General features: G+C 51.0%; 1 protein-coding gene across 1 annotated transcript in view; it reads left to right on the top strand.

Moving 5' to 3' along the window:
- Window positions 1-60: 60 nt before the first annotated feature.
- LOC119104396 (NACHT domain- and WD repeat-containing protein 1) overlaps window positions 61-27,716 on the top strand; it is a gene marked incomplete in the record, with an annotated part of 152,207 nt that continues 124,551 nt past the window's right edge. The window contains 2 exon segments of the mRNA XM_037228092.1: window positions 61-168; window positions 18,618-18,799. Coding sequence (XP_037083987.1) covers window positions 18,663-18,799 — 137 coding nt within the window.

Genomic DNA, 27,716 nt, shown 5'->3' with positions numbered 1-27,716 from the left:
CTAATGTTCTGAGGTTCTGATGTTCTGATGCAGGCTCGGTCTTTGTGCTGCCAGGTCGAGGTCGTCAGTCCGCTGCCGCCAGGTCACGTCTGGACTCCCAGCCACTGCTCTGACCTTAGGTCAGAGGTTAACGACTGCCACAACATCAGCCAGTCCGTCTTTGCGCTGGTAAGGGGCAATGCTAAAGCGAGTTGCCTGTAAAGTGACCTCTCCCTGACGTTTGAAGCAGTTTGAAGATTTCATGCTGTTTTGCTGCATTTTTTGGCTATCTTGATCCGGACCCCAACAGGTGACATGAGCCGTGTCTAAGGCGAACTCACAAACATTCTAAAGAAAAAGTATTCGCCTTTAAGAGATGCTTAATCGTAACAAAAGCGTGCAGCAGAGTTTTGTCAAAACGCCAAAGCACATCAATTTATTTCACCGCTCATTTACGATGAGCTTTTTTGGCGAAAATCCTGCCCATACGCGTGCCATTGTTATGTCGATGCAAGTTTTTTAGGTGTTTTTTTCCAAATTTCATGCCCAAAATATTTCAGTGAGGTTTGATTGGGGAGGATGCGATGCTTCTGTTTTGTCTTCTCGAAGAGCAAATGAAACAACATGCTGCTATGCAGTTTGCATACCCACCGTGTCATGCGGTATCATACATAGCATATGACTGCAGTGAATTGCAACCTTTGCAGTTGACAGGTAATTTAAAACATTTGACGACAGCAATATTTATTAAATTAACAAATATGCCTGCCAGGCCGCATGGCATTAGACAACATGTTCTTCAACATCACTGACTTCTGACATTCATCACACAACTTCCTTTGTTTTCCTTTCCCAGCATTGGTTTGGCAAGGATCCATACTTCCCCAAGTTGTCCGTACCATCAACATTCGATGACGTCGTATGGGAAGCTTTCCGTCAGCATTTTCCGTAACACCTTGATCGAGGGGCTTTCCTGTGCCACGGAGGCTCTCCCGAGATGAAAGTTTTCGGAGCAGCTCCATCGGCGCCGCGCCATTTATCATTCTTTAGTCGGGCAAAGCCGCAGTTTTTCTCCGTTCGGTCGGCCGTTCCATTTCATTTGCCGCGGAAGTGTTAGCAGGCTTCTGTCCGCCTTCTGCGATATGGCGATCAGCAGCACCCGGACCATGGTTGACTTCCTGTGCCGGAGTCGGAAGTCGGTTTTCGACTTCCATACTTCGACTTCATTCCCCAGATTTGTGTGTGGGCAGCATCTGGGCGCGGGCGTCTTTCCTTCTAATCAGTGGCTCAATATTGCTCGGCTTACGCGACTAGGCAGTTAGCTTGACTTTCGGGTTTTTGCTCGGCTCGGTACTTTTTCGGCAAAGCGGGCAGCTGATTGGCGCGCAGTTAGTTACCCGGGTTGTGACCGCCTGTTGACGGACAACAGCAGGAAGCGTGTTAGTAAGAGCCGAGAAAATGTTTTTTATGGTCTTACAATTACGCCCCTTGTTTCTAACAGGAAAATATGTTGTTTAGGCCTGCAACCTTGGTTCTCGAAAACAATATTTGAAACATCCGAATTGGCGTCTGTCTAAAATGTTGCGGCAAAAAAACAATCCCTTGGAAATAAGTGGTCAAAATCCGAGCACTGTACGATTTTGGAGTACTATGGTCCATGGATTCGAATTCGAAAGTCTGATCAGACTAGCCCCATTTTTAGCGTTTCTATGCCCATAATTAAAGGTTGTCACAAACGGAGGCCACAACGTCGATAAATATCTGCAAGAAAGGCACGAGACCATGCATAGGTCTCCGTACGTACTTTACGGTGCAAGAGACTATGCATCATTTTACTAAACATCATTGGACCTGAATATAATACTGAGCTATTTAGTGGCAAATGCCATGTATAACTCGCATTAATCCCGCGCTAAAAACATAACAGTCACATTTGAGGTATGAAAGGTCCGACTGAAGCCGTAAACAGTACAAACTCGTTGTTGCTGTTGCTGCGAGTATCCGTGCAGTTAGTTTTTTTTCATCCTGCGAATGTCACGTTCCGTGCAGCAAAATTAACCCCACTGATGCACTAACTGGCCTTCTATGTTCAGTGTCGTTATAGCTGGTTCCAGGCTGCTGAACAAAGATGTTATCTCAACATTCAACATCACATCATCATCATCAACAACATTACGACACATGTTGGTTTGTTACGACTCATGTGTATTGGGTAGTACCACTGAGTACGACATTGGTACAGAATGTGAAACCTGCGGCATACGTGCCTCTCCGGCTAAGTCCATGATGTTTTAACCGTCAAAGGAGTTTAATGGCTTTTGGTGGTCTTGTCTGCTATTAGGTCGGTTTCAATTTCGTCCCACATTGACTGGAGAGAAGTGTGTTGTTTGCCCCGGGAGGTATTGATTTTCATTCGCTTATCCCGAATTATTTTCATTGTACTGGCTGGAAACGTTGTTCTAGAAAATTGTTCTAGTGGTTGATTCAAAGTAGCCCAGGCAAGCATGAAATCAACCTCTTCTTTGTTACAACTCTCGCCAGGGAACCAGGTGGTCATTCCGGGAACAGATGGCAAGAGTGCCCATCCCCCTGGCTTACAAGTGAATATAGCTGTCATCCAGTGTGTGTCAAGGCTGTTTCTTGTCACCCTCGACTCGTAACGTTTCCGGCATGAGTAGTGCCGTTCAGACCGCCGCATTGGCTGCCTGTCGACTGGTGCGGAGCGGGGCCCACAACCCTTGCCTTTGATCTGCCGACTGCGGCACATCGCTGTTGGTCGCCAGTTCTCTCGGGATGGTTTTCTGAGAGATGTCAGAGGCAGGTAGAGATGGCTAGAGGCGGGGAGGGGAGTGAGTCCTCCCTTTTTTAGAGCAGACTGTCCCCCAAAAGTCCGAGTCCTGTCCTGGTCACTTTCCGGGAGCCTTCCACGAGGGAGGCAAACGTGGTGGCACGCGGTCCGTGAACGCTCACGGTTGAGTGCTGCCCAAGCAAATCACTTTCATACGATGTTTTAACATAATTTCAACTATTCAGATATAGACAAATGGCTGAATGTTGGCTGATGCTGTCGGGATGTCAGCAGAAAACGAGATGTTTATTTCCGTGAGCTGACACATGGAAAACAGCTGGAGCTTTGTCATATTTATGACCCCATCTTGTCATATCCACATCGCTACACAGACTAACGGCTGTTTTGAATGATATAGAAGAGTGCCGAGCCGATCCGATCTCGCCAGGTTTATGAATTTGACCGTAAGAGTTTATGTTGACTGCGTCCGCACATAGTGGTTGAAACCCATTACCTCGGCTTTGTTAAGTGCGAGAGCGTAAGTCCAGAGCTGACTGAGCAGATATTGACCGTTATGAATTCCAATCGCCACACGTTGTTTCAACTCGCCCGGCATTCTCACGATGTCGTGAAGATTTGCCAGCGCTGGGTCACCATTCGGATTAGGTGGACTGAATTATGGCCGCGATTTTTTTTCCTGTGTGGTTTCGGAAGACGAGCACGTAGCGAAAGGCTACGAAGTTGTTCTATCGTCCTGTGATTTACCATTTAGCCAACAGAAAATACAGCCCAAATCTGCATCTAGAAAGGTAAAATCCGTTAGAGGGCAATCGAGAATATATTCGTTGTGGTTTGTTAGTTTCGGTTCGTTGAACTGACAACGGTGTGTAGACCTGAATACTCCTAATGGATCGATGTCTGCTCGGTGTCCCAGCTTTTCCTTGTGTTCGTGTTCAAGGCCGACATTGTCACTGCATGCACGCATGCATTTATCTGCCATTTTGAAGCCTCGAGCGTCCCGTGAAGTTACACGACAGAACGCGGGTGAGCTAAGGCAGGCACGAGTCAAGCACGCACAATGGGCACGTTCCCACCAACTGATTCTATCAAGGTACACGAAATTAGGCACGCATCGGTCGATAGTGTCCGCCCCAGATGAGGCAGTAATCACCCGATACGACCACTGCCATTCTAGGCCTGGAAAACTCCAGACGCCGTGGAGCGGCTAGCGTGTCTCTGTCTGCCGGTATCAGGATCAGGTATCAGGTATCAGGGCGCGCCTGCCCATGCACTGTCATGACGCTCCACTCAGTAACCCTGCCGAGCTAGACACAGATTTGGAATCATGCTCATAGACGGACGCGAACAAAACAACACCTCGTCATCTCCGGGTGCGTCGCACGATAGCCTCGGGCCTCCGCGGTCCTCCCGGGATTTCCTCGGACCCCCCTCCTTCAGCGGAGGGTGAGGCCGCCCAGCGACCGCACGGGAGCTGTCAGCCATCAAAGATAAAGCACAAGCTAACCCACGTGCTGCAAATGCAAGCGGAGGCATGATTTCGCGGAAAGTCGAGCTAAGTTGGCGCAGTTATTCCCAACTCATATGACATATGAAGTGGGTGGCAACGAAAGTCTCCATGCTGAGTTCGCACCGGACGTGACCTCTGTGAACTCAACAGAATCAACTGCTAACCCGCCCAACCGTAACAAATAAGGCGTCAATTTCGCAACTGTTCAGAGCAGTCTCGAAACTCGATTTAATGCTCGTGCTCCCCTGAATGCAACTTTCTCAACTGTGCCGGCACTGTACGTCCAGTAAGGTATCGCTGTGCCACAGGGAAGTTGCGGGGGGGGGGGGGTTGCCTTACGTGTGGGATCAGCTGGCAGCAGTGCCGGAGTCAACGAATCGACCATGCAGGGGCGCCACTGGGGCAGCGCAAATCCGTGTCAAAACACGCGACAAAACCGTGCCGTTTGTCTCGTTCGGGGGTGGCACGCACACGATAGCGGGCCGCGGGCCAATCACCCGCCGCTCAGCTGATCACTGTGTGGCTGATAGAGCAGATCAGTCACATGTCATGTCGTGAGCACGTTCTGCACTCTCGGACGTGGCGATGACTTGTTGAAAGAGGTTTTCTGGACGCGACGGTATCGCAGGCCAGCAATCTGCGCCGACCGGGGGAAGCACGCGACGGGCCTAACTCGCAGAGGATGTGGGTGGGTGGGGCTAGATCATGAATACAACGTAGTGTAACTGAATGCCGTTCGGCACAAGGCGCGCTCTTGAGCATGTGACCCGTCTTTTTCTTTGTCCAGCTCCTCTCCCCCTCTCACTTTCTCTCTCTCTCTCTCTCTCTCTCTCTCTCTCTCTCTCTCTCTCTCTCTCTCTCTCTCTCTCTCTCTCTCTCTCTCTCTCTCTCTCTCTCTCTCTCTCTCTCTCTCTCTCTCTCTCTCTCTCTCTCTCTCTCTCTCTCTCTCTCTCTCTCTCTCTCTCTCTCTCTCTCTCTCTCTCTCTCTCTCTCCTCTCTCTCTCTCTCTCTCTCTCTCTCTCTCTCTCTCTCTCTCTCTCTCTCTCTCTTTCTCCCTCCCTCCCTCCCTCCCTCTCTCTCTCTCTGTCTCTTCTCTGTTTCTCTCTCTTCTTTCTTCGGATATATGCGCTCGCCAAAAATTCGTGCGGTTTTTTCTTCTCTACCTCAGAAGCTTACAACAGAAACCTACATTTCAAAAGGCCTCAATCTCCAGTCATCGGCAGGTGGCATTGTTAGAGCACCAGACCGTGCATGCACGCCCGGAAGCTCGACAGGATGTCTCCGCAGTTGTGGGGTGCCTGAGGCTGACCACACATCCCGCCGTCGGTCCATGCATCCGCTCTGGCCCCTCGCGCGTCGCCTCCGGGGACTTCATGGTGGCCAGCCGCGGCCAAAGATAGGCAGGGGGCGCGCCAAACTTCCGGCCGTCGCCGATGACTTCACCCGGGAAGGCCAGCGGACCATGTCAGCCCACCGGTCCATGGTGACCCGGAAGGTCGGCATGCCCCATGGTGACACGAAAGATCGGCATGCCCCATGGTGACCCGGAAGATCGGCATGCCCCATGATGACACGGAAGGTGGGCAGACCAAGGCAGGGTACCGTCTCATGGTGACCTAGAAAGTCAACGGACTATGGCAGAGCCCCGTCTCATGGCGACCCCGGGAGGTCGACATGCTACCAGCCCATGATGACCCCGGAAGGTCGGCATACCGTGGCAGGGCACCGTCCCATGGTGACCCGGAAGGTCAACGAACCATGGCGGGGCACCGCTTCGCGGTGACCGATCATTTTGTGGGACTGTATTGCGTTGCCTTTTTAAGAAATAACTTGCCATCCTCAGCCCCTGGGAAATTTCTTCACCAGTGCTTTACTGCCATTCAGATGGTGCTTTGTTGATGGCGCGTTAGCCGTCTGTGATCGCATGATTACTGTTCCTCGTATGTGTCTATTAATGTGTTTCTTTGTGACTTATTCCATAACATCTGCTTGAAATTGGTAAGGAAAAATTAAATGAAATGACATTCATAGATTTTGTGGCTATTTCATGTGCATGCTTGGTGTCGAGTTTGCCTTCTCTGCAAGGTAAAACAACACCCTCGCTGTTTTTGTCGTGACGTCCTGACCGCTACATCATTTCAAGACCGCCAACACGGCTCGCCGTTGGCCCTCGCTTGAGTCCCCTGATGTAATCAGGGTAAGTGAAGCACAGTGCTCCTCGCTGGCCACTGACACGGACAGGGAAGTTAAGTTCACTTACCCAGCGAACTGAGGATATTTGAAACTCGTCGAGTTTGGTGGACTGGGTTGTGTTACTACACTGGAATGGCACGAACATCCGATTATCTCAAGCCAGAGGCTGAAGCTAGAACTTCGTGGGTAAATGGCTATGGGAGGGGACAAAGATTGGTCGAAGTGAGGACGCCGTGATGATTAGAAAGATATTTCACAATTTCCTGGGCACATAATTGAGAAAGAACATTCATGTAGACTGTCATTTGATTCCCTGTAATCTGATGTCCTTCCATGTATGAGATCGCTACGGCCATTGGCTGTATATATTTTCTTTTCATTTCCCCCAGGGCTCTCGCCGGGGCTCCCCCGGGGCTCCCACCGCGCCTCCCGCCAAGGCTCCCGCCGGGGCTCCTCCGGGGCTCCCACCGGGCCTCCCGCCGGGGCGGCCGGGAAGGCAGCTACGACTAACGGCCGCAGCATGAGAAGGGGCGTTGCTGGTATGAAAAATGAAGCCCCGAGTGACGAAAACAATGCCTGCTTTGTGGATCGTCAGTCCGGCTTTTTGTGCTATTCGGCTGTTTCTCTCCGGATGTTACACGCATATTCTGCACAGAAATGTTCTGATGGATTTGATCGTCATTGATCAGAATCCCTTTCAAGTGACATACAATTTCATCCAAATGTCACGCTGGCAGTGGGGCAGCAAAATTGGCTAAGCATTGGCGTACATGATCTTGTTCCACCTGTGCGTCTTCTATGGACAGATATGGTCACCATACGTTGCCTGTCCGTCGTGCAATGAACCATGGCTTTACCTGAACTGTACTATTGTTAACGCAATTGTGACGGTTAAAGTCCCACTCCAATCCTCCTTAACACTCCAAAATCTTGAGTGTAAACGGCAAAATTTTAATTCCGCTGTTTGTTCCACATGGAAATCTACAGCGGCCCGCTCTAGCGTGAGCAGCGTCTTCAGTAAGGCGTACTTCCAAACTTCTCACACAATTCAAGCTTCTCATCAGCCAGAAATGGAATCGTCCCTTTACGTGAAAACAACATTTGAACCAACTAAAGTGACCAATTATCAACATTTGTATTTCAAACAGAAACGCCACTTTAAGTGACCGTAATCTTGGGAGATTAAGGTTTCGGGGTAGATTAGGTCAAACATACCGGCTCAGCCCCCTCCCAACCGATTTTAAGAAGTGACATATCTAATTGCAGCACGTCCCCGGGTCGGAAAATTTACGGCGTGCGAGAAATGGAAACCTTGGCGGCGTATGCTGCGGAAGTTCGCCTGCGTTATGCAGAAGAGATCTACAGGCTGGCACAATGTAATAAAACAAGTTGTATAATTGTGCCGGTTTCACCGAAATCAGAAAGATATGATTACATTTACAGTTCTCCAGAAGTCATGCCTCGAACATGTGTATCATATTGGCTGGAAGAGCAAATACGCCGTGGAGAGATTGTGCTGCTAATACACTTCGGTGGGGGTCGACTTCGTTCAGAGAATGCTTCTCGGTTCTTCCTCTCCGGATGCGTCTAATCCTTGGGCATTCAAGATACTAGACCGCTGCTATTACCAGTAACAATATTGTAGACTATCACCAATTGCGGAAGTTCAGCCCGTGCTCTCAAAAATCGTTCGCCTCGAACGTCTCCTGATTCTGAATACTCCTTTACAACGGACAAGAGCACCTCAAAACCTGGCGTTAGGGTTGTTGCTGGCGATCTAAAACAAGTCAGATGGAAGTGCTCAGCATTTCCTTTGAGTCGAAGGATTTTTCAATGTGATTGCAGTGCTCCTTCTACTTCTACCCGTACCCTGGTCGCCAATTCTATTCCCTCCGCCGTGTCGCTATTTTTCTCAACTTTGCGTTAAGAAATCAACATGGCTCCTTGATTTGCATGCAGAATCGTGTGGAAACATACATTACCGCCGCGAGCTCGCTTTTCTAAGAACCGATCTCACTCCGCGAGCCGATTTTCAAAGACAAAGCGCACCCCGACCTTTGATTGAAACTACTTGTACGCTCGGCTCCACTTCAGCGCGGCCTCAGCTTTAATCAGCCTGGCCCAATGCGGGGACAATGGGCATCTCAGGCACCCATTCCGGGCGTCGGAAACAAACCGGCACGAAACTCCGCTTGTCAGCGAGTAATTGTCCGAGCTGAGGGCAATCCACTCAGCACTCGACCTGCGTTGGACTACCGCCCGGCGGCCTTGGCGCGGCGCAGGATCTCCGCTCAGGGTGTCCGGAGCGCAGAAACTTGCGGTCGGCATGAGTCGTTCGACGGCGTGGTGTCGATCCCAGCGCTCAGGGGATCCCAGATCCCAGATCCCAGTGCTCAGGGGATCCCAGATCCCAGATCCCAGCGCTCAGGGGATCCTAGATCCAAGATCCCAGCGCTCAGAGGATCCTAGATCCAAGATCCCAGCGCTCAGGGGATCCTAGATCCCAGATCCCAGCGCAGAGGGGCTCGATACACCGCAGCGCGAGCCGGACGAAGCACGAGCCGCGGGACGAGCCGGCGCTGACAAGTCAGGCAGCGGGTGAACTTTGGTGCGTTTTGTGTGAATTTTCACGTCAATTCTGACACATCGCCCACTTTTAGTGGGTGGTGCAGTCTAACGCGCTGTGTGCCACGACATACCCAAAGCATTCCCTGTCTGAGGAAGGCGTCAGACGCGCCTTGAAATCCCTCACGCCTTGATTTGCACGCTCACAGATATGTCCAGCGCGCTACGAGGAGTGATCCAGCAGCAAGAAAGTCAGGAAGTGTGTGAGACGCGTGTGCATCGCTCAATCTCACAATCCCTCAGCTCGTCCACGCCTGAATCTGAGGGGTTTCGTCAACTCCGGGGTCATTCGCGCTGCCGCCGAGCTTTCGACCCTGATCCAGGGACTGAAGCTCGGTCAGGCAGACTGTGACCTGTTGCGTCTGCATGCGGTTAGCGATGCGGTGATCTTCAATTTGACAGCGTGCGCGCGTGCGTGCGTGCGTGCGTGGGTGCGTGCGTTCGTGCGTGCGTGCGCGCGTGCGTGCGTGCGTACGTGTGTGCGTGCGTGCGTGCCTGCGTGTGTGCGTGCGTACGTGCGTGCGCGCGTTCGTGCATGCGTGTGTGTATGCGTGGGCGCGTGCGTGCGTACGTGCGTGCGTGCGCGCGTGCGTGCGTGTACGTGTAATGGAGATACTGAGCGCTTCGATGCGCTTTGCTGTCGTTACGTTTGCGCGAGGAATGTCAGGGCGATTCGCATTACGGGTCTCGGTTTTTCCGATCTGGACCCTGCTAAAGGACACTACACTGATAGGGTTGCTGTTCAATTGGATAAAGATCAAGCGCGGCCCTTGTTTTGAGATAAGTGCGGTTTCTGTTTGGAATTATCCTAGGTGGTGTTAGGGTACACCTTAGCAATTTAGTGTCGCGTTTAACTGCCAGAGGTGCACAGGGTAAGTGGAGGGAATTAGTGAAATTCAACAATTTCTCTGAAAAATCATAACAAAGCGATCGGGATGCGTGATACGCTCTTGTGGCCTCAGCTGAGTCGGATCGTTTGTCTGAGTCATCATATCCTTATCGATTATTACGACTGTGTTGAGACAAAACACGAAACGGGATCGTATACTAGTAAGGAGGTGAAACCAAGACCATTACCTACTCGCAGCTGGCAGTATTTTACTGTACACGGCTCCTCCAATGGCGCCCGCATCTCACCAGGCCGTTTTGCAGGCTCTGTTCTTTACCAGTGGGCCCTGGCAGCAAAAAATGGGTCCGCGGATGCATGATAATCGGAGCTTAAAAAGGAAGCAAGCTCCAGATCCGTCACACGGCGCCAGTTCGGGCGGTTTCACCGCGAGCGCCTCGCCCTATTAACGTGAGCGCTCGCGCCGCAGCGCTGGTTTTGCAAAAAATATCTGCACGGTTTTGCAAGAATATCACTTGAGTTCGCGGAAGGTAAATTGTCATGTGAATAACTCTGTCGCTGAGAGGCCAACATCGTCGCTGCCAACATCATCACCGAGGCCAACATCATTGCTGGCCAACATCGTCTCACGTCTGAATGGTCCGTGAAGACCTTTCATGTGTTTCGAACGTTTTGACGTTTTGGCTGCTTTAATTTTCACGGTCGATGATACTGGGTTTAGACTGCGTGTGTATTTCTCATTGTATCGGAGGCTGTGCCACGATGGTTGCGAAAACGGGTAGAAACGTGCGAGCAAAGTGATAGTGAAGCAATCGATATGAGAAGTCTCCTTATAGTGAAACAATCGACATGAGAAGTCTCCTTATAGTGAAGCAATCGATATGAGGAGTCTCCTTATAGTGAAGCAATCGATATGGGAAGTCTCCTTGTAGTGGAGCAATCGATATGAAAAGTCTCCTTTTAGTGAAGGAATCGATATGAGAAGTCTCTCTATAGTGAAGCAATCGATATGAGAAGTCTCCTTATAGTGAGGCAATCTATGTGAGAAGTCTTCCTTTAGTGAAGCAATCGATATGAGAAATCTCCTTATAGTGAAGCAATCGATATGAGAAGTCTCCTTACTTCCGTTGTGGTATCCTTTCCGCAATGGCCTCATTCCAGTTGGTTTCCTTCGTGAACTTTAAAAGAGGGGCGAGGCAACCGGCAGCGATAAAGCCGGACACGCATAACTGATCAATCGTTAGCGTGTCAAGACATTTGCCCAATATCACCCGTGAACGGGCAAAACTCTGTATCGATCGCAGTTATTCGCAACACATTTCTTCGCACGCAAAACTTCATCCGCAAATAGTTGCACGGCAGTTATCCGCGCGCACACGTGAGTGCGCACACATTCTTGGAAAAAATACATTCTTTCATTGCAAATCCTCACGCCCAAATCTCCGTACAAATGTATTTGTGCCTGCATAACTTGGCCCCGGCAAATATTTTAATTGCATGGTTGAATACGCATTTTTCACATTGCATGTATTTGTGTACCCGCTTGAACGTATGGCATATTCTTGCACTCGCACTTCTTTGTATCACATTTCTTTATGCATGTTTTTCTTCGCACACGTCGCTCTTGGCATCGGATTTCGTCGTGCGCGCAATTCTACGCATTACATGTCTTTACATGTTTTTTTCCGTCACTGTACTTTTTGGCCCTACGTGGAACATTTCGCAATGCTAATTAACTCTAGATTACACATATTATATGCGCTCTAGCATGCTAAAAGCTTAACTACCCACCCAACGTGATAACTCATAAAGGAACAGAGGCCCTGTTCATCCTTGCGGTAATAGAATTCCACACGTCGTTAAATGCGAGAGGCTGAGAAGGCTCACAAGGTATTTGACAAATGGAGTCGCCAGAATGGCTCGAACTCATCGATTCCTATCTAGATCACTCCTCTTGAGAGCCAGCGGATGGGAGGAGGGAGCGATGGAAATCGCGAAGAATGTATTGGGATTCAGGGATGGTGTTCTGCTGTCTTCTTCCTTGCGCTGAGGCTCCTCAGTGTCGTTCATTTTCGCCTTACGTTATGAAACAAGAAGGCCACTGAAGGTGAAGCATAGGCGGCATAGCCGTTGTATCTGTCTTGATACGTCTGAAATACTTAACATTTTGTTTAAGGTGTTGTCAGTCATGCTTATGTGTGTGTCTTCCTGCTCTCAACACTCAACTCTTTCGCTGTTAAGCACGCAAACATGATTTATTGTCTGTTGTCTGCGTGATCTGCTTGCTGACGTTCTCCTCGACACCGGCGTATACGCACTATCTGCAGCCGTTTCGAATGGTCCCCGGCACCCAGATTTCCCCGAAGACAAGACATAGGAGACGCGACACCAACTTTGATCAAAGTTATCTGGAGGAATGCGTCTAGAATGCGCGTGCTGCATCTTCGGTCCGCGCAGAGAATCGGAGGCGTGTGATACGGCTCGAGCTGACCACCCAACATTTTGCCGCAAAATGAGCTACGCGCAAGGCAAGGGTAGCGCCGCTTCTCCGCTTCCCAGTCTGTGGACGGCCTTCTCTTACATTGGAGAACGCCACACCACCACCAGCTGAGAGGAATGCCAACGCATTTGGCGTGTGTGGTGGCGACAGTGAAGGGGGGGGGGGGAGGCTAGGCACGTGAAAGGCTCGCAACTGACTGAGGGTTATTTGTGTTACAGCCGAAAAGACAGCTTACATTTAAGCCCTAACTAAACTGGATTGTCTGTTACTAGAGACTAGCAGGCTGGTGGATGAGTGAAGATCAGAAGAAGCCTAATTAGGAACACAAACAGTGGCCCCAATCATTAATCGCAAGTACGATGTTCTGCCTGAATATGGCGATCCCATAGCTCTGCTGCAGCCGAATCTTCGTGATACACCAGGCGAGATCACAGTCCAAGTTGGCGACCATGGGTAGCGAAGAGCACATTCCACACTGGCGTCCTGGTAGACCAGAGCGTTGGGCGACTGTGAGGCGTCGTGGGAAATCATGTCCCGCCCCTGTGCGCTCCTGGTGACGGCCCACTCGTCTGTGTTCAGAACGGGCTCGTTGCGGTGACCATGGAAACAGCGGCCGCATCAGTGTCCCGCTCTGTAAAGCGTTCGGACAGATCTCCGTTTTTCGCGGGAGTGATCCGGAGAGGCGCCCCCGCCTGGGCGCCGAACAACCGATAGCCCCCTCCTTCCTCCCCTATCTGGCCCCGTGCCACACCCCTCCCCCTTCCGGCCGTCCGGACGAACCCCTCGGGCATTGGCCAACGGAGAAGTCCTCCGGGATTGTGCCAGGAATGACCGGGTGAGTGTCTGTAGACACATCACAGAGGTGGCCGCCAGTTGTAGGTAGGGTAAATGAGACCTCTGCGAGTGGGAGGAGTCGGGTGGGCGATGGAAGGGTCGTGAGATCGATTCTCTGGGAGAATACGTTCTGGCAAGCCCAGTGCGCCAGCTGTCGTGTGCTGTTGAGGCTGTTGCTGCGGCTTTTGCGCTTCGAAGGATGACAGCAATCGAGGGGTTATTTCACGGTAGGAGGGGAAATTGAGTTGCTATCTTGAGTTTTCGTTGGCAATAAGTTCTCAGAATTGACCACCAGGTATCGTGCTATCTTTGACTTGAGAGACCTTGTCGCCATGAAGCCAGCATAGCACCTGGTCCTCAGTGCGATAACATAATGAAATCTGCCTGTCAGGTGCAGGTTTGGGGCGTGTCCTCCTCTTTACCGTCCTTTGATGAATGATCACTTCTCTGAGGATGGAGACCTAAAAGGTGTGATGGATAATGGCACGAGAAACGGCCACGGGGTGGGTGAGGAGGCGACAAACGATGCGTCGAGGGTGGCGATGGTGAGCTTTAGCAGCGAAAGTTATCTTCCAAGCTCGCTGTTACCTACTGAAATAGAGCCTGAAATTTGAGCCCATTTAGCCCGAAGATTACAGGATTAAAGGTAATGTTGTTTCCAACTTTGCACTACTACCAGACCCAGCACCAGTGATTTAGCGCTAAGTCAAGGAAACATCCATTTTGAAATTGGCTCACGGAGTCACCACATCAGACACTCGCCCCCCCCCCCCCCCCCCCCCTGTATGCCTGAGAACTGTCATGCGAGCCGAGCAGCCGATGGATCGATAAGACCCGTATACCCGCGCTTAGCTAAGCGCAGGCATGGCGAGGCGCTAGGCTTGTGGCGCTATCTACACGCTGACAACGCTCACGACCAGCAACACAGGACTTCACCAGCATCACACATGATTCCGCACTGGCAACGCAGCCGAGCGTGTGCACTAGCGGCCACAGGCGGTCGGCGGCGCTCACGCGACCGCCACACTTGCGTCATCAAGCGGCGGTCCTCGTCCGCCAATCAGCGCAGGCCTGCATCACACGCGGATCAGAGTGGGGAGAATCCCCGCGCCGCCGGCTGCGTGACGGCACAGTCTTGCGCGCTTCACGCCCATCGACTCCTTGTGCCGCCACTTCAGCAAGGTATTCCTGATTGTGCCGCGCGCGTGGGCCGCGGTGCCACGTGCCCCACCACGTACCACGATGCGACAAGCTACATGGTACCACGTGGCTGCACTACGAGTATGGTTTCATATTCGGCGCCGTGCGTCGGGCTACGTAGATCACCGTGGATCGAGTGTTATGCCGTGTCACGCGTTTACACGTACTGAGGCACACGCAGCCGTGCACGGAGCCACGTGTCGCTGCGTGCCGAGCCCCCAGCCGCCATTAACTTGGCACCACGTGCCACCACGTGCCACGTGCCACGTGACTGTGGCGGCGTCAGCGGCGTGCGGACGGTATGTCTGATGCCGTGACGGGGCTCGGCGGCCCACTGACACCGCCCAGCCGCCGCCGCCCTGAGCCACGTCGCTGCCCGCGGGCGGGTGCTGAAAGGCGGCCAGTGATGAGCCGCGGCGCGGGGTGTGATGAGAACGGGCCGTCCTATGATCTGTGATGAGGACGGGGGCCGTCCTGTGATCTGTGATGAGGACGGCGGCCGTCCTGTGATCTGTGATGAGGACGGCGGCCGTCCTGTGATCTGTGATGAGGACGGGCCGTCCCATGATCTGTGTTGGGGTCGGCGACCGTCCTGTGATCTGTGATGGGGTCGGCGACCGTCCTGTGATCTGTGATGGGGTCGGCGACCGTCCTGTGATCTGTGATGGGGACAGGGGACCGTCCTGTGGTCTGTGTTGGGGACGGGGACCGTCCTGTGGTCTGTGTTGGGGACGGGGACCGTCCTGTGGTCTGTGTTGGGGACGGGGACCGTCCTGTGGTCTGTGTTGGGGACGGGGACCGTCCTGTGGTCTGCGATGGGGACGGGGACCGTCCTGTGGTCTGTGTTGGGGACGGGGACCGTCCTGTGGTCTGTGTTGGGGACGGGAGCTGTCTTGTGACCGGTGATCGGGACAGGGGCCGTCCTGTGATCAGTGATGAGGACAGGGGCCGTCCAGTGGTCTGTGATGAGGACAGAGCCGTACTGTGACCTTTGATGAGTACGGGGCCGTACTGTGAACTGTGATGAGGATATGGCGACCAACGATGTGATGAGATGTGGTGGCTGCTGGTGTCGTTGGCATGGTAGTCGTTGTTGTTGATTGGAGTTTTAGGGCTGCGTCGACTACTGTGGTCATTTTCCGCCCATGTTGGCATGGTAGTCGCTGATGTAATAGCGTGGTAGTCATTGATGCGATGTGGCATAGCGGCAATTCTCGTAATGTGTCCATGGCCTCGATGTGATGAGATATTGTGGCCATTCCGTGAAAAAGTTAAACAAAAGACATCCGTTGTGTCAATATTTCGCAGCACAACACAACACTTTTGTCAAGCGTGAAACTTCGTGAAAGCGTTTGCTATTACTCCAGCGGAGCGGAAACATAGTTTGACGGTGGCATCAGAGAAGGGACGTATGCCCGAGTCCCATTCAAACTCACACCACCTAAGGACGCCAACACGCTGAAATGAAGTTCAAGGTTCGTTGCCATGGAAACAACGGTCGATTGAAATGCTACGGTCGTGGAGCTTGAAATGTTACTTAGAATAGTCATTTAAGTAATTCTGGTTGTAACACGTTTATGACTAGTTATACGATTTGAGTATTTCCACCAAATGGGCTTCGGCATGAATTGAAATAGATGTTCACAGACAAATCAAAGGGATGAAAAGCCTATGTGATAAGTAATCTCGTGCGTATCGGCGAGAAGCCACTACGAACACGCACAAACATGCTTAAAAACACCTGAGCTTTTAGGACAAATGTGCTCTAATGCAGAGCGTTGAACAAGGTAACGATAATAAATTAGCACGCACCGGGGTGGCCAGTTGAATGCGACAAATTCGAGTTGGGAGCAGTTTGGTCGTGTAAGATCTCAAAAATAGGAGCTAGGGACACCAAAGACACTTAGTAGGTAAACCTGTATGTAAATTTACTTGCATCAAAGTGTATTGTCTTCAGGTCATGATGTTCGTGTCAAATAAGGTCAAACAAGGTCAATTTCCGGATTAGTGTCCAAAGCGCCCAAAGACTAACTCATGCAACCGCTTTTAACCTAGATGCCTGTACTAAACGAATGGGCACTGGTGTTCAATTCAGGTCAGTGACCCTTTTGACCTAAAAAGGTTATGGTGACAAAAATCCCGCGAGATTGTTTTGATTTTTGAATTTCAGCAACCGTCAAGGATAACGCTAGGGGGCATGGCTTCTTAAGAAAGGCCGATGTATGTCATTTTAAGTCAGCGATCTCTCCTCACCTTTAAGATTCCAAGGAAGATGTCTGTTGCCGTCCATGTTATCAAGCAGTTCGAAACGAACAAAGACGAAATGGAACGATACGAACAAAGCAATATAATAAAATATAAGTATGATTATACAAAACATAAAAGCTAGAAATAAAAAATGTGGGCAAACCTCTAGCTTCCCATACAGAAGCCTATGCAATACAAAGGATATTTTTTTCCTGAATCCTGTGTGACCTTTATATCCGAACCAAGGTCAATGGAACTTGTAACGTTAACTATCATCCTTGTTGAATTGCCAGAGACACTATTTCAACGACGTACATCTTTGTCTAACACCCTGTTGTCGCCTGAAATTCAACGATTTCCTGGGAATTGCCTTTGCTAACAGCCACGGGCCGCCTTTGACCTGCCATAGGTCAGCCACCTTACAAAGTGCATGTCATGTGTTTCTACTAAAAGATCCGCTATTCAATGCACTATAACTAGACAAAGTTGGGTGCGGCCACACCGCGCTGTTCGGACATTGTTCTGTAAAAACCTTCGCGCGAGGTCCGATGGACCCACACTCGAGCGCCTGTTGACCAGGCGTGGACACCCGCCCCACATGAAGTCAGCGATGGTGCACAGGCCACCGTCTTCAGCACTCACAAGTGCCTTGTACCACCAGCAGCCTGGTCTAGCATGCAAGCTTTCTGACTGGTACGTGATCTTTAAAGGGGCATTCCGAACAGTATGGTTGGAAGAGACGTTATAAAACTACAACAATTGAGCAGTGTTGTAAACACGCAAAGTTATCTTTAGCTGTTTCATTTCTTGTGGAAGAGGCTGACAAGGGGTTTAATGTTAAGGGCAGGTAACAGGTGTCGAATGTACAGACTCTTACTTACCTGAGCTGCCTGAGGCACGAGACAAAACCCTCACTTGTAGAACTTGTCATGTGAATGGGCATCAACATGTGACCTTTGTATTTAAACCTCCTCTTGGCCTCTCACACGATATGTGAAGCGGCTCAAAACATATTTATGTATTCATGGTAGATTCTTGCTGTAGTGTTAGCTTATTTTCACGGCAATTATGTTGAGTATACCATTAAATGACGATATTGCCTTCAAGCAGACTGGATGCTAACCGCGAGCGCTGCTAATAATGTGTACTTCAGTTGGTCACATGCATATGCTGGGACAGAAAAATCAGAATCATAAATTTTATGCGCCTCCAAAACTTAACTTGCATGTGGTACCTAACTTTTCCCCCGTTGCTGTTTCCAACTCTGCTCACTTCAAAGATACGGAATGCCTAGAAATTGTGAAGCAGAGGCTCGTGTTAATGGCTTTGCGATTGCCCTAAATCACCGACCGAGCTCCCTGTCTAAAAGAAAGTATCGCTTCGTGTATCTTACAGCTCATATAATAATGAAATGCTGGAAAGTTGCGAAACCGAAACATATGTTGCAAGACCTTCAGGACTTGTTGCTCGCATTCTCACGGTTTCGGTCGAACGTGGGATATGCTGGCACACAAAATAACTTTCCGGGTAGGCTGTATTCAACGGATGCTGTTCGATGGTGAATTATGTTTTCAATTTTATCATCAAGCATTGATCTTAACTGAAATGTTTAATGATCATAATTAGGTCAGAAATGGACGAGATCTTGCATCTCTCACTACTGTTATAATATCTTATGGACAGGAAGCTACTCTAGCTGACTGTACATGACTAGGACACATAATTCAATTTCAAAATATGAGTTGAACGTGAAACAGCACTCCGAAACTTCTATCGCTCTCACCACAAACATTTGTCGCGTGGCCGCTCTCAGCCAATCGTCTCTCTCCGCCGATCATCGCTCTCCACCAACCACGTTCCTCCGTTCTGCTTCCAGGTTCTGGTGGGAGACAAACGCGGCCCGTTTGCTCCGCCCTCCTGGATGACCCTTGCGACCTTTGACGGCCTGCGGCAGTGGGCAGCTCGGAGGCGTGACCCCGAGGGCGGGGCGCTGCTTGAAGCAGCGTACCGCCGCGACGACAACGCCTGCCCGCCGCGCATGGTCTACGTGGAAGAGCGGTGAGGAGGGCATGAGTTGAGGCATTGCGGTGGGGGAAAGCTGGTGAAATAACACTTCCATCGCTTTGATGAGAACATACTTTTTGCCGTCAGTATGGATCGTGATATGATGTGTGTACGCTCCGCTCTGTCAACATGCGCCCGGGTGGCCGGTTGGATGCCTTTCGCTCGGGTGGGGGTCAATTTGACCTCTTCCTGAGATTTCAGGAACTGAGAAAGCTAGAGACACTAAATTCACAGGGTATATTGGCCTGTACGCGAACTCACTTACAGCAAATTTTGAGGTTCCCAGGTCATAGTCTTCGGGTCGAATAAGGTCAAACAAGGTCAAATTCCAGGTTGGCCCGCAAAGGGCCCCTTGAACCTAGATAACTGTTCTACGCAAAGGGTCACATGCTCATCTTAGGTCAGTAACCTTGTTTGACTTTTTGGAGGTCATGGTGACCAAATTCATACAAGGCCGCTCCGAGTTTTGCATTTGGATAAGCGACAAAGATTACAACGATTAGGCAGTTTGTTAGTAAAAACAAGATGTTGACCTGGCTCATTCTAGGATAGTGATCTATTCTGACCTTTAAGAAATCTATGGAAGGTGTGTAGTGCGGTTCCTGCTATCAGTTCGTTCAAAATGAGCACCAGGAAATTTTGGGTTCCCCATACAGCAAGCCCTAGAGTAATAAAACTGGCTGGTTTTGACCTTGGTGTGACCTTCGCTTCTGACCTTATGTCGATGGAACTTGTTCATTCTTTTGTTTTGTTGCCTACGAAAACATTTCAGAGATGTACGGCTTCGTCTAAGACTCCGTTGTTGGATCAGATTGAACGATTCCCTAGAAACTGTCTTCGCTGAAAGCATGGCTGACTTTGCCCTGCCATAGGTCAGTGAACTTACAAAGTGCATTTGAATTTTTGATGCCAGACGACCCGCCGTTCAATTGTCTACAGCTATGCAAAATTTTGCGGGGTACCCCGCGCTGTTCGGAAACCAGTCCAGACAAGCCTTGGGGGGGGGGTCAATTTAACCCTCATCCGGGCCCGTGTTAGACCACGATTTCACGTCGCATCGTCCATTGAAACTTCATGGCCTGCCTACCTATTTCTACAGCATTGCTACAGATAGTTGCAAAAACGGAAATTCTGATCAATTGACCTCGGTTGTATTCAAATGTGAGGATGATAGCCTAAAACGGGGAGGGTGATCTGATCATGGCTAGGACTGTGTAGTCCCACCCTTGTTTATGTGAGCCTTTACCTTTGTCGAGGGCGCGTTTAGCTCACACCAGGCTCTCAGTACGAAGAGATGGTGTAGCTTCCTCAAAGACAGATGTTTAGTCTGGCATGTTGACTCGGGCATGTTGACTCGGGCAGTACTGGCATGTTGACTCGGGTGACTGCGTGCCGAACCTTTCCACTAAAGCCCTGGATAGCATGAATCCGTACACTCGTCTTACGGTTCCACCGACATGATCGTTGCCCCGGTGCGGGTCTTGGCAGTAGACCACAAGGCTCCCCATGCCCCAAGGGTCTACTTGCTCTTTTTCCTACATCATCATCACGCACCTTTCTCACCTGGCAACGGTTCCCCTATTAAAGCCCACTGCTTGGGAACAGCCACGCTGGCCCACTTAACATTTCTCGCGGGATTGCCGCCAGGAATATGACTATGGTGTAAAGGAAATGTGACAGCTACACGATTAACCTTCACCATGCGGGCGTCTTTTCGCCGTCTCCCAGCGTGCTAGGCTTCACAGAACTCGCGCCAAGATGTAACACAATTACGAAAATTAGAGCCACGTGGACACGATATCCGAAAGCTTTTGTCAAACTGCAATAAGTATCCGAAAATGCGTTCGTCCCAGTGGCTCAGATCATTAGAACATCGTTAAATCGTTAGATCGTAGCTTTGCAATCCATCCATCCGTGGTGCGGTGGGTATGAGTCGCTGAAGGCGCCCGCTATTTGCCCTTGACAGCTATGGCCTGGTGGCAGCGGTTGTGCTAAAGATCAGATGATGTCAGAGGGCAGGACGGACCGAGCCGAGCATTGTGGGACGTTAAACCTTCGCCATCACGTTCTGTCGTTGAACTAAAATTGCGCGATCGGATGGTAATCATGATGGTTATGGCTGGTTGGGACTCGCACAAGCACTGCTTTGAATGAGATCTGATCCCAAAAATCAATCCATTCAAAGTCTCGGACTTTTTCTTAAAAAAAACAAGTGTGGCATAGCGATGACGGATGTGACTTTTGGAACGCCTAATCAAGATACCGAGATCAATCTAGCTTTTAATGGACCGTTTTTGTCATCGTAAGAACCAAGCATTTACACAATGCAGAGAAGGACGTCGATTAGCTCTTGAAACCTCCATGAGATGGGCAAAAGTGGTCATCGACAAATGTGACCTATGTCGTTTCCGGTCAAAGATGTGGAGAGGATTCATTGACATTGACAATGTGACATTCATCAGTCGGGCTTTGTTTAACATTGAACAAGCCACATGTATGGCGAGCACAGCATTGGAAACATCTTCCAAGGCTGTGAGAAACGTGCCTGTATGAGCAAAATCGTATGCTGCCAAAGGGACAAATCCGGTCACAAAAGTCAAAGGTTGACTTAGCTTGACTTTGAATGACCTGACTTTACAAAGGTAACAGTAAACTGAACTTCAACGCTAAAATTAGATGAAAACACGTCGAAAATACCCTATGAGTGCATTTCCTGCGAGAAATAAGTGTTGGTGATCGCCTAAAGGAAAACTGGTCGCGAAATGACGCGGGAAAAGAGATCATGGATCGTGACCCGTCGAGGTCACGTCGAGGTCAATGCTCCTGCTCCGGTTCCTGCCACAGATTCTGCTCTGGGTTGGGTGACGGGTGGGGCGAGGTGGCGCACCGTGGGCGTCCGTGCAAGCCAGCTGGACGCTGGTACGCGTCACGGGCGACAGCCGTGAGCCGGGCGTCGATGGCGCTGAGGTGCCGCTGCCGCAGCGGAGGAGCACGCAGGCTGCGTAGTGTCCGATGCCCAGCCGTCCCCTGCCGCAGCGGAGGAGCACGCAGGCCGCGCAGCATCCGATGCCAAGCCGGCCGCTGTGTTTATCTACACCGAATAGTGAGTAGAGCATAGCGAATAGAGCACAGGCCGCTGGCCGGGACACATCTGCAGCAGGTTCTTGCGATTGGATGATGAGGATCATGATAAAGACAAGGTGATAATCAATACAATATTACGAAAATGATTATCAATTTTATGGTCAAGGTGATGACCAAGACCAGATGATGACCGTGACAAGATGATCAAGATTACATGATCAATATTAAGTAATTAATATTAAATAATCAAGATCAGATAATCAAGATCAGATAATCAAGATTAGATAATCAAGATTAGATAATCAAGATTAGATAATCAAGATTAGATAATCAAGATCAGATAATCAAGATTAGACGGTCAAAATGATGATCAAGACGAGATGAGCCACGTGATGACCAAGAAAAGATGATCCAGATTAAGATCCAGATGGCGGAGCAGAACGGCGCTAGGTTGAGTCGCACCCGGACGGCACATGCCGGTTCACATAACGCGAGCTGAAGCTGCGCACCTCGACCCGCTGCAGATGCTTCAGGTCCGCACCGATGGCGTGCCGCGGGGCTGTACATCAGCATGGTCAGCACCGATGGCGTGCCGCGAGGCTGTACATCAGCATGGTTTGCACCGATGGCGTGCTGCGGGGCTCCACATCAGCAGCCGCTTTTTGGCGAGGCTGTAGACGGTGCCGTCGCCCTTCTTCTTGTCGCCAGTTTTCTCCACTGGCTGGTCGGTTGCTGGATGGGTGGGTCGCTGGCTGGGCGGCCGCTGGCTGGGTGGCTGGGCGGTCGCTGGCTGGGTAGCTGCTGGCTGGGTGGTCGCTGGCTGGATGGCTGGGCAATAGCTTGCTGGGCGGTCGTCACTGGCTGGGCAGTGCCTGGCTGGGTGGTCCGCTGGCTGGGTGGTCGCTGGCTGGGTAGCCACTGTATGGATGGCTGGGTCGTTGCTGGCTGGGCGGTCGTCGCTGGCCGGGCGGTGGCTGGCTGGGCGGTCGCTGCTCGGGTGGGCGAGCTGAGCTGAGCTGCGAGTCTGCGCAGCTCTGGGCAACGCTCGCAGCGGAGCCAGTTGCCATTCGTGAGCAGCTCAGGCGCCGTGTGCTGGTGGAGGGAGGCGAGCAGAGTGCGCCGGCCGGGCGGAGTACCGGAGTGCCGGCGTCCGGACGGCGCTCCGGACGTTCGACACGACACTGCACGGACGCTCAGGACGGCTGCTCGCCGGTCGTCGTCCACGACTGCCCTCGGTCACTACCCGACTCTATTGTATGGTCACTTATTGCTGAAGCTAGCGGCCTTCACGGCTAATTTTTTTCCAGATCCATCCACTACTCATGGGACTGTTCCCACCCACTGCACATTCTTCTTAAGTTGCACCCATCCGTTGCTGACACATTCATTTTTCGAGTATTTTACCTCTGAATTATGACAAGTTAAGGGAACGCGTACATTCAAGCTTACCCTTTTGCGTTGATAGTTGCCTACTTCCGCCGTGGGTAGTCCAGTGGACTGGCCGAATGTCATCGAAAGCATCATTCCTTGGAGACGGTTGCCTCTCCGGTCCTATTCTGCTCAGCGGAGCTAACTCGCTGCTCTACAAATCACAGCTCGGTCGAACTGTCTGACTGTCCAGCGTCTTCCTTTGACCGTTCGTTGGAGTTGTGTGGCTCTGCCTGTTGGCTGTGTTTGGAAGACAGGGCAGCCGTCTCCTTGTTGGCTGTGTTTGGAGAACCGCGCGGCTGTCTCCTTGTTGCCTGTGTTTGGAAGGCCGGGCAGCCGTCTCCTTGCTGACTGTGTTTGGAAGGCCGGGCCGCGTCTCTCTGCTGGCTGTGTTTGGAAGGCCGGGCAGCTGTCTCCTTGCTGGCTGTGTTTGGAAGGCCGGGCCGCATCTCTCTGCTGGCTGTTTGGAAGGCTGGACGGCTGTCTCCTTGCTGCTCGGCGTCAGCGTGTGCTCGCCCTCGTCGTCCACCCTGTTATCGTACAGCTTCCGCGGCCGGCTCGACTTGTCCTCGGTGATGGGCAGCGGTGGGTCTGGGAGCCGCCCCACCTGGTGCGTCCGGGGCATGTTGGCGTGGCACTCCACCGCGCTCAGCAGCGTCCCTTTTTAAGAGAACGCGACGCACTTCGTCACTCAACCTTTTATGGAGCGTCGGCGATTGCATGTGCCATATTTGGCCCGCTAATTTAATAAAATATTGGCCCGCTAATAAAAAATAAACCACCCATTGGCCTGCTAACCATTCGAGCATTATGCTCCCCGTGCCAGCCGTTGGCCAGAGGTGGAGTCGATGGTGGTTTGCGCGTCACCTGGTGACCGAGCGCCTTCAGCCGCGCGTGCCCGCCCGCCCCGGCCGTCCTCAGGGCCGCCTTTGTCGGCAGACGCAGCGCCAGCGTCGTCCTCCTCTGGTGTCGCCGCAGCTCCTCAGCAGCAGCTCCTCCAGCCGCGCCTGCTCCGTCAGTGTGCACGGCAGCTAGTGCGCGTCTTGCTGGTGCCAGCCGCCCGCCAACTGCGTACACCGTAGGCCACTGGGCGAGGCGGCGGTGGCAGTGCCGACTGCGTGCATTCACGTCCGGAAGTGGCCAGCCGACACCGTCAAAGACCCAGTTTCCGGAGAATCAGCTCGGCGCTCCACCCCACCTCTCGTAGGGCTCACCATACCAGCACCAGCCCCGTCACCAGCACCAGCATCTCACATCACGGGCTCCGACCTTCTTCCTTCTGCAGCGTGACGCGGCGGGCCGACCGGTTGCTGATGTCCAGATACCCTGATGGATGATGTGACATCCTGCTGGATGTCTAGGGCTTGGACATTGGCTGGCCCTAGGCCTGCCAATACCTTCCAATTGTAATGGAGGAGAAATAAACTTTGAATGGGTCACGTTTTCCGTAACTGTGACGAAAGTGTTGTGAGCACCGCTAGCACTGTTGGGACATTGGTCAAGATGAACTAGGCAAGGCGTTCATGCAGTTTTCATTGCCGGATATGCCACCGTCTAAGCTAAGAGTGTTGCATTTGCGGCCGATTTCAGAAAAAGTGACGTTGACTACCTCTCAGCTCATTTCTGACGACCCTGGCCGGAGAGTGGCGAGGTGGCGCAGTCGTTTTTGCTTTATGCGTTCGCCGACATCGAACAGTCGGTCTCACGTCCACATGCTCGGGTCCCTCAGATTGTCATAGCTTCCGAAAACACGCCCATTCTCCGCTCCCTGAGATCTGATATAGATCCCTAAAAGCATCTGACAATTAAAGACTCCGGGCTTCGCGCGCGGTTACCGGTGCGAATCTCCACACCTTTTTCTCCTATTTTTGACGGTGCGATTGTTCATCTTCTCTTCTATCATTGTCAATACGTCTGGCGTCGCTGGCACGTCCAGTCGTCAATATTTGAACTTGCTCCCGACTGACATTCTGTACTTTTTTTCGCGATATTAGGCTTTGAGGTTTATCGTGGTAATCGAATACGGTGTTGGAATGGTGCTGGTGTCGTGATACTGCGGAAAATGTTCACTAATCGAACAGGCTGCATTGAAGTGCCTGTAGGTTATCACCGATTATGCTATATGTTTAAAAGAATTGCGCTTTTGTTGGTAAAACCTAAATGTGGTGCCATCCGCGTTTACAAATATCTAGCGAGCCAAATCATCATCCATCATTCATCAAAGGCATGACGGGCCGTGGCGAGCCGTGGCGAGCCGTGACGGGCAGTAACAGGCAGTGACGGGCAGTGACGGGCAGTGACGAGTCGGGCCGGGCTGGCTGGGCAGCTGAAGCTACACAATTTCCAGCTCGTCGACGTTAGGACGCTCATGGCGGACAGCGGCGGTCGTAACTTAGCGCCGATGATATGACTCTATTTGGAGCTGCCTATCATCCAGCAAAGCTCACAGTAAACCGCGCTGAGACCGGGGCTACCAGCGATTTCAAACACCGATGCGTTCAACGCACAAACGCGTCTAAATGCCAGAAAGCTCTCACCACGGTCATGCTTTTGGTCATTTCATTTACAGAGGGTATGCACGTTCTCTCACGTTTTGTTATTATTTCGCGCTCATTGGCGTCACGGCAGAAGCGATGCAATGCACACCAAATGACCCTACGATCCAACTGGAGGAGATGGCCTCCAGGGACCGCTTGTGTTGCTGTCGAGGCTGCGGTCGCTGCTGCCGGCCGATCCGCGCCTGTCCTCCTGCTGTCATCCGCCGATAGATGGCAGCAGGCCGGGCCACTTATCATGTTTGCAAAGCTTACGGCGTGCGCGCTGGGCCGGCGGTCGATGGGACTTCGAGGTCAACATATGGCGAGGCCAGCCAGTGGGCGATGCTCTCCACCTCTTTTACAGGAAATGCAAAGTGATGGTTGGTGGGGCCGAGGCGGCCTTTGGACCGGGACGCGTGGCAGGCGAAGGGGCTGCGTCCAAAGGACAGGATAGTCCATTTTGAGTACTCATTTACGACTTATGTACTCTTCAGCTGCCTAAGAGCCGTACTTAAATACATGTGAACAAGGCGCGATGAGGATCAGCACTTTTCCGTGTCAGTTGAGCCAGCTCATTTCGTTTGAATGTACCGTGATTGGATTGTACTACCCGTCAGTTCATGGCTGTCTTAAGGCTTCAGTGTTGCCTTACCGCTTTTCATGAATAACTTCTGAACAGTTAGCTAACCAACTTCCACCAAAGTCTTGGCAGCTTCCAGTTCATCGAACGGATAGCTAAGGTATACAAGCTGCGTTGCATGCTTGATAAGGTCAAGAGGATGTGACGACGTAAGTGATGGTTTGTATGTGCGCATACGGTAACATGGACAGCAGTGCTTTTATTTCTCATTAATTTGTAATTATTACATCAACGCGTCTGGCGCCGTCCGTGTCATCCTGTGCGCTTTCATATCTGGAAGTCATGAAAGGTCGTGCCAGGTGAACTTATAAACGCTGAACCAACCAGCCCATTTGCGTTAGATCGTGCAAGAAACTAATGCTACTTTTTACGCGCATTAGTGCACTCAGGGAACTTTTGGCCCTAAAAAATGGTTGTTATTATGACTGGTGCCTTAAGGTCCCACACACATAGTCTTTTGCCCAGCACTTAGCTGGAGTAAGCCGTGTCCAGTCACATGCCCGATGATTTGTCAGTGTCATTGGAACGGCCCCGTGCCCGAAACATGCCCGGCAGCATGCCCGACACCTGCTCCGAATCTTTGTCGGTGTAATTGGATTGGCCACATGCGCAACACATGCCCGACACATGCCCGACACCTGCTCGACTCCTTGTTAGTGCAACTGGATTGGCACAGTCCTTTCAGTCGGGTGTCATATCGCATTGTAGTTTGAATTGACGCCGGTGCTGTCATTTTCATGCACAGAATATCATAGTTCATGGTATATATATATATATATATATATATATATATATATATATATATGCACACACACATATGTATTTACATAAAAACATTTTATTATAGATTTACATATACATATATACATATATCCTATTATATGTTAATGTCATATGATCCGGAAGCTATGTGGAAATATGACATGATAGATCACAATAAGCTACGGAAAAGTCAAGAGAGCTGATCAGGTTGAATCACCTTACCTTAAGTTGATCACCTCAGTATGACTTGGTCACTGACTGTTGCTAAAATCAGGTCATTTGCCAAATAGAAATGACATTATGAGAGTGAGGTTAATGAGAAGTTAGGTTATCCTTCGTTTTGGGTCGGTTTCAAAGCTATTCTACCATCATCACGACTGGCTGGGGTTTCAAAGGTTTTAGATAGTTTTACAAGTTTGTGAGAGGCTGACGTCAGTTTTAAATTCAGTCTTCACTCTAA

This window comes from Pollicipes pollicipes, unplaced genomic scaffold, assembly GCF_011947565.3.
Source record: "Pollicipes pollicipes isolate AB1234 unplaced genomic scaffold, Ppol_2.1 Scaffold_6052;HRSCAF=7182_pilon_pilon_pilon, whole genome shotgun sequence".
In the NCBI taxonomy this organism is placed as follows: domain Eukaryota; kingdom Metazoa; phylum Arthropoda; class Thecostraca; order Pollicipedomorpha; family Pollicipedidae; genus Pollicipes; species Pollicipes pollicipes.
This window is presented reverse-complemented; position numbering and strand designations above follow the sequence as displayed.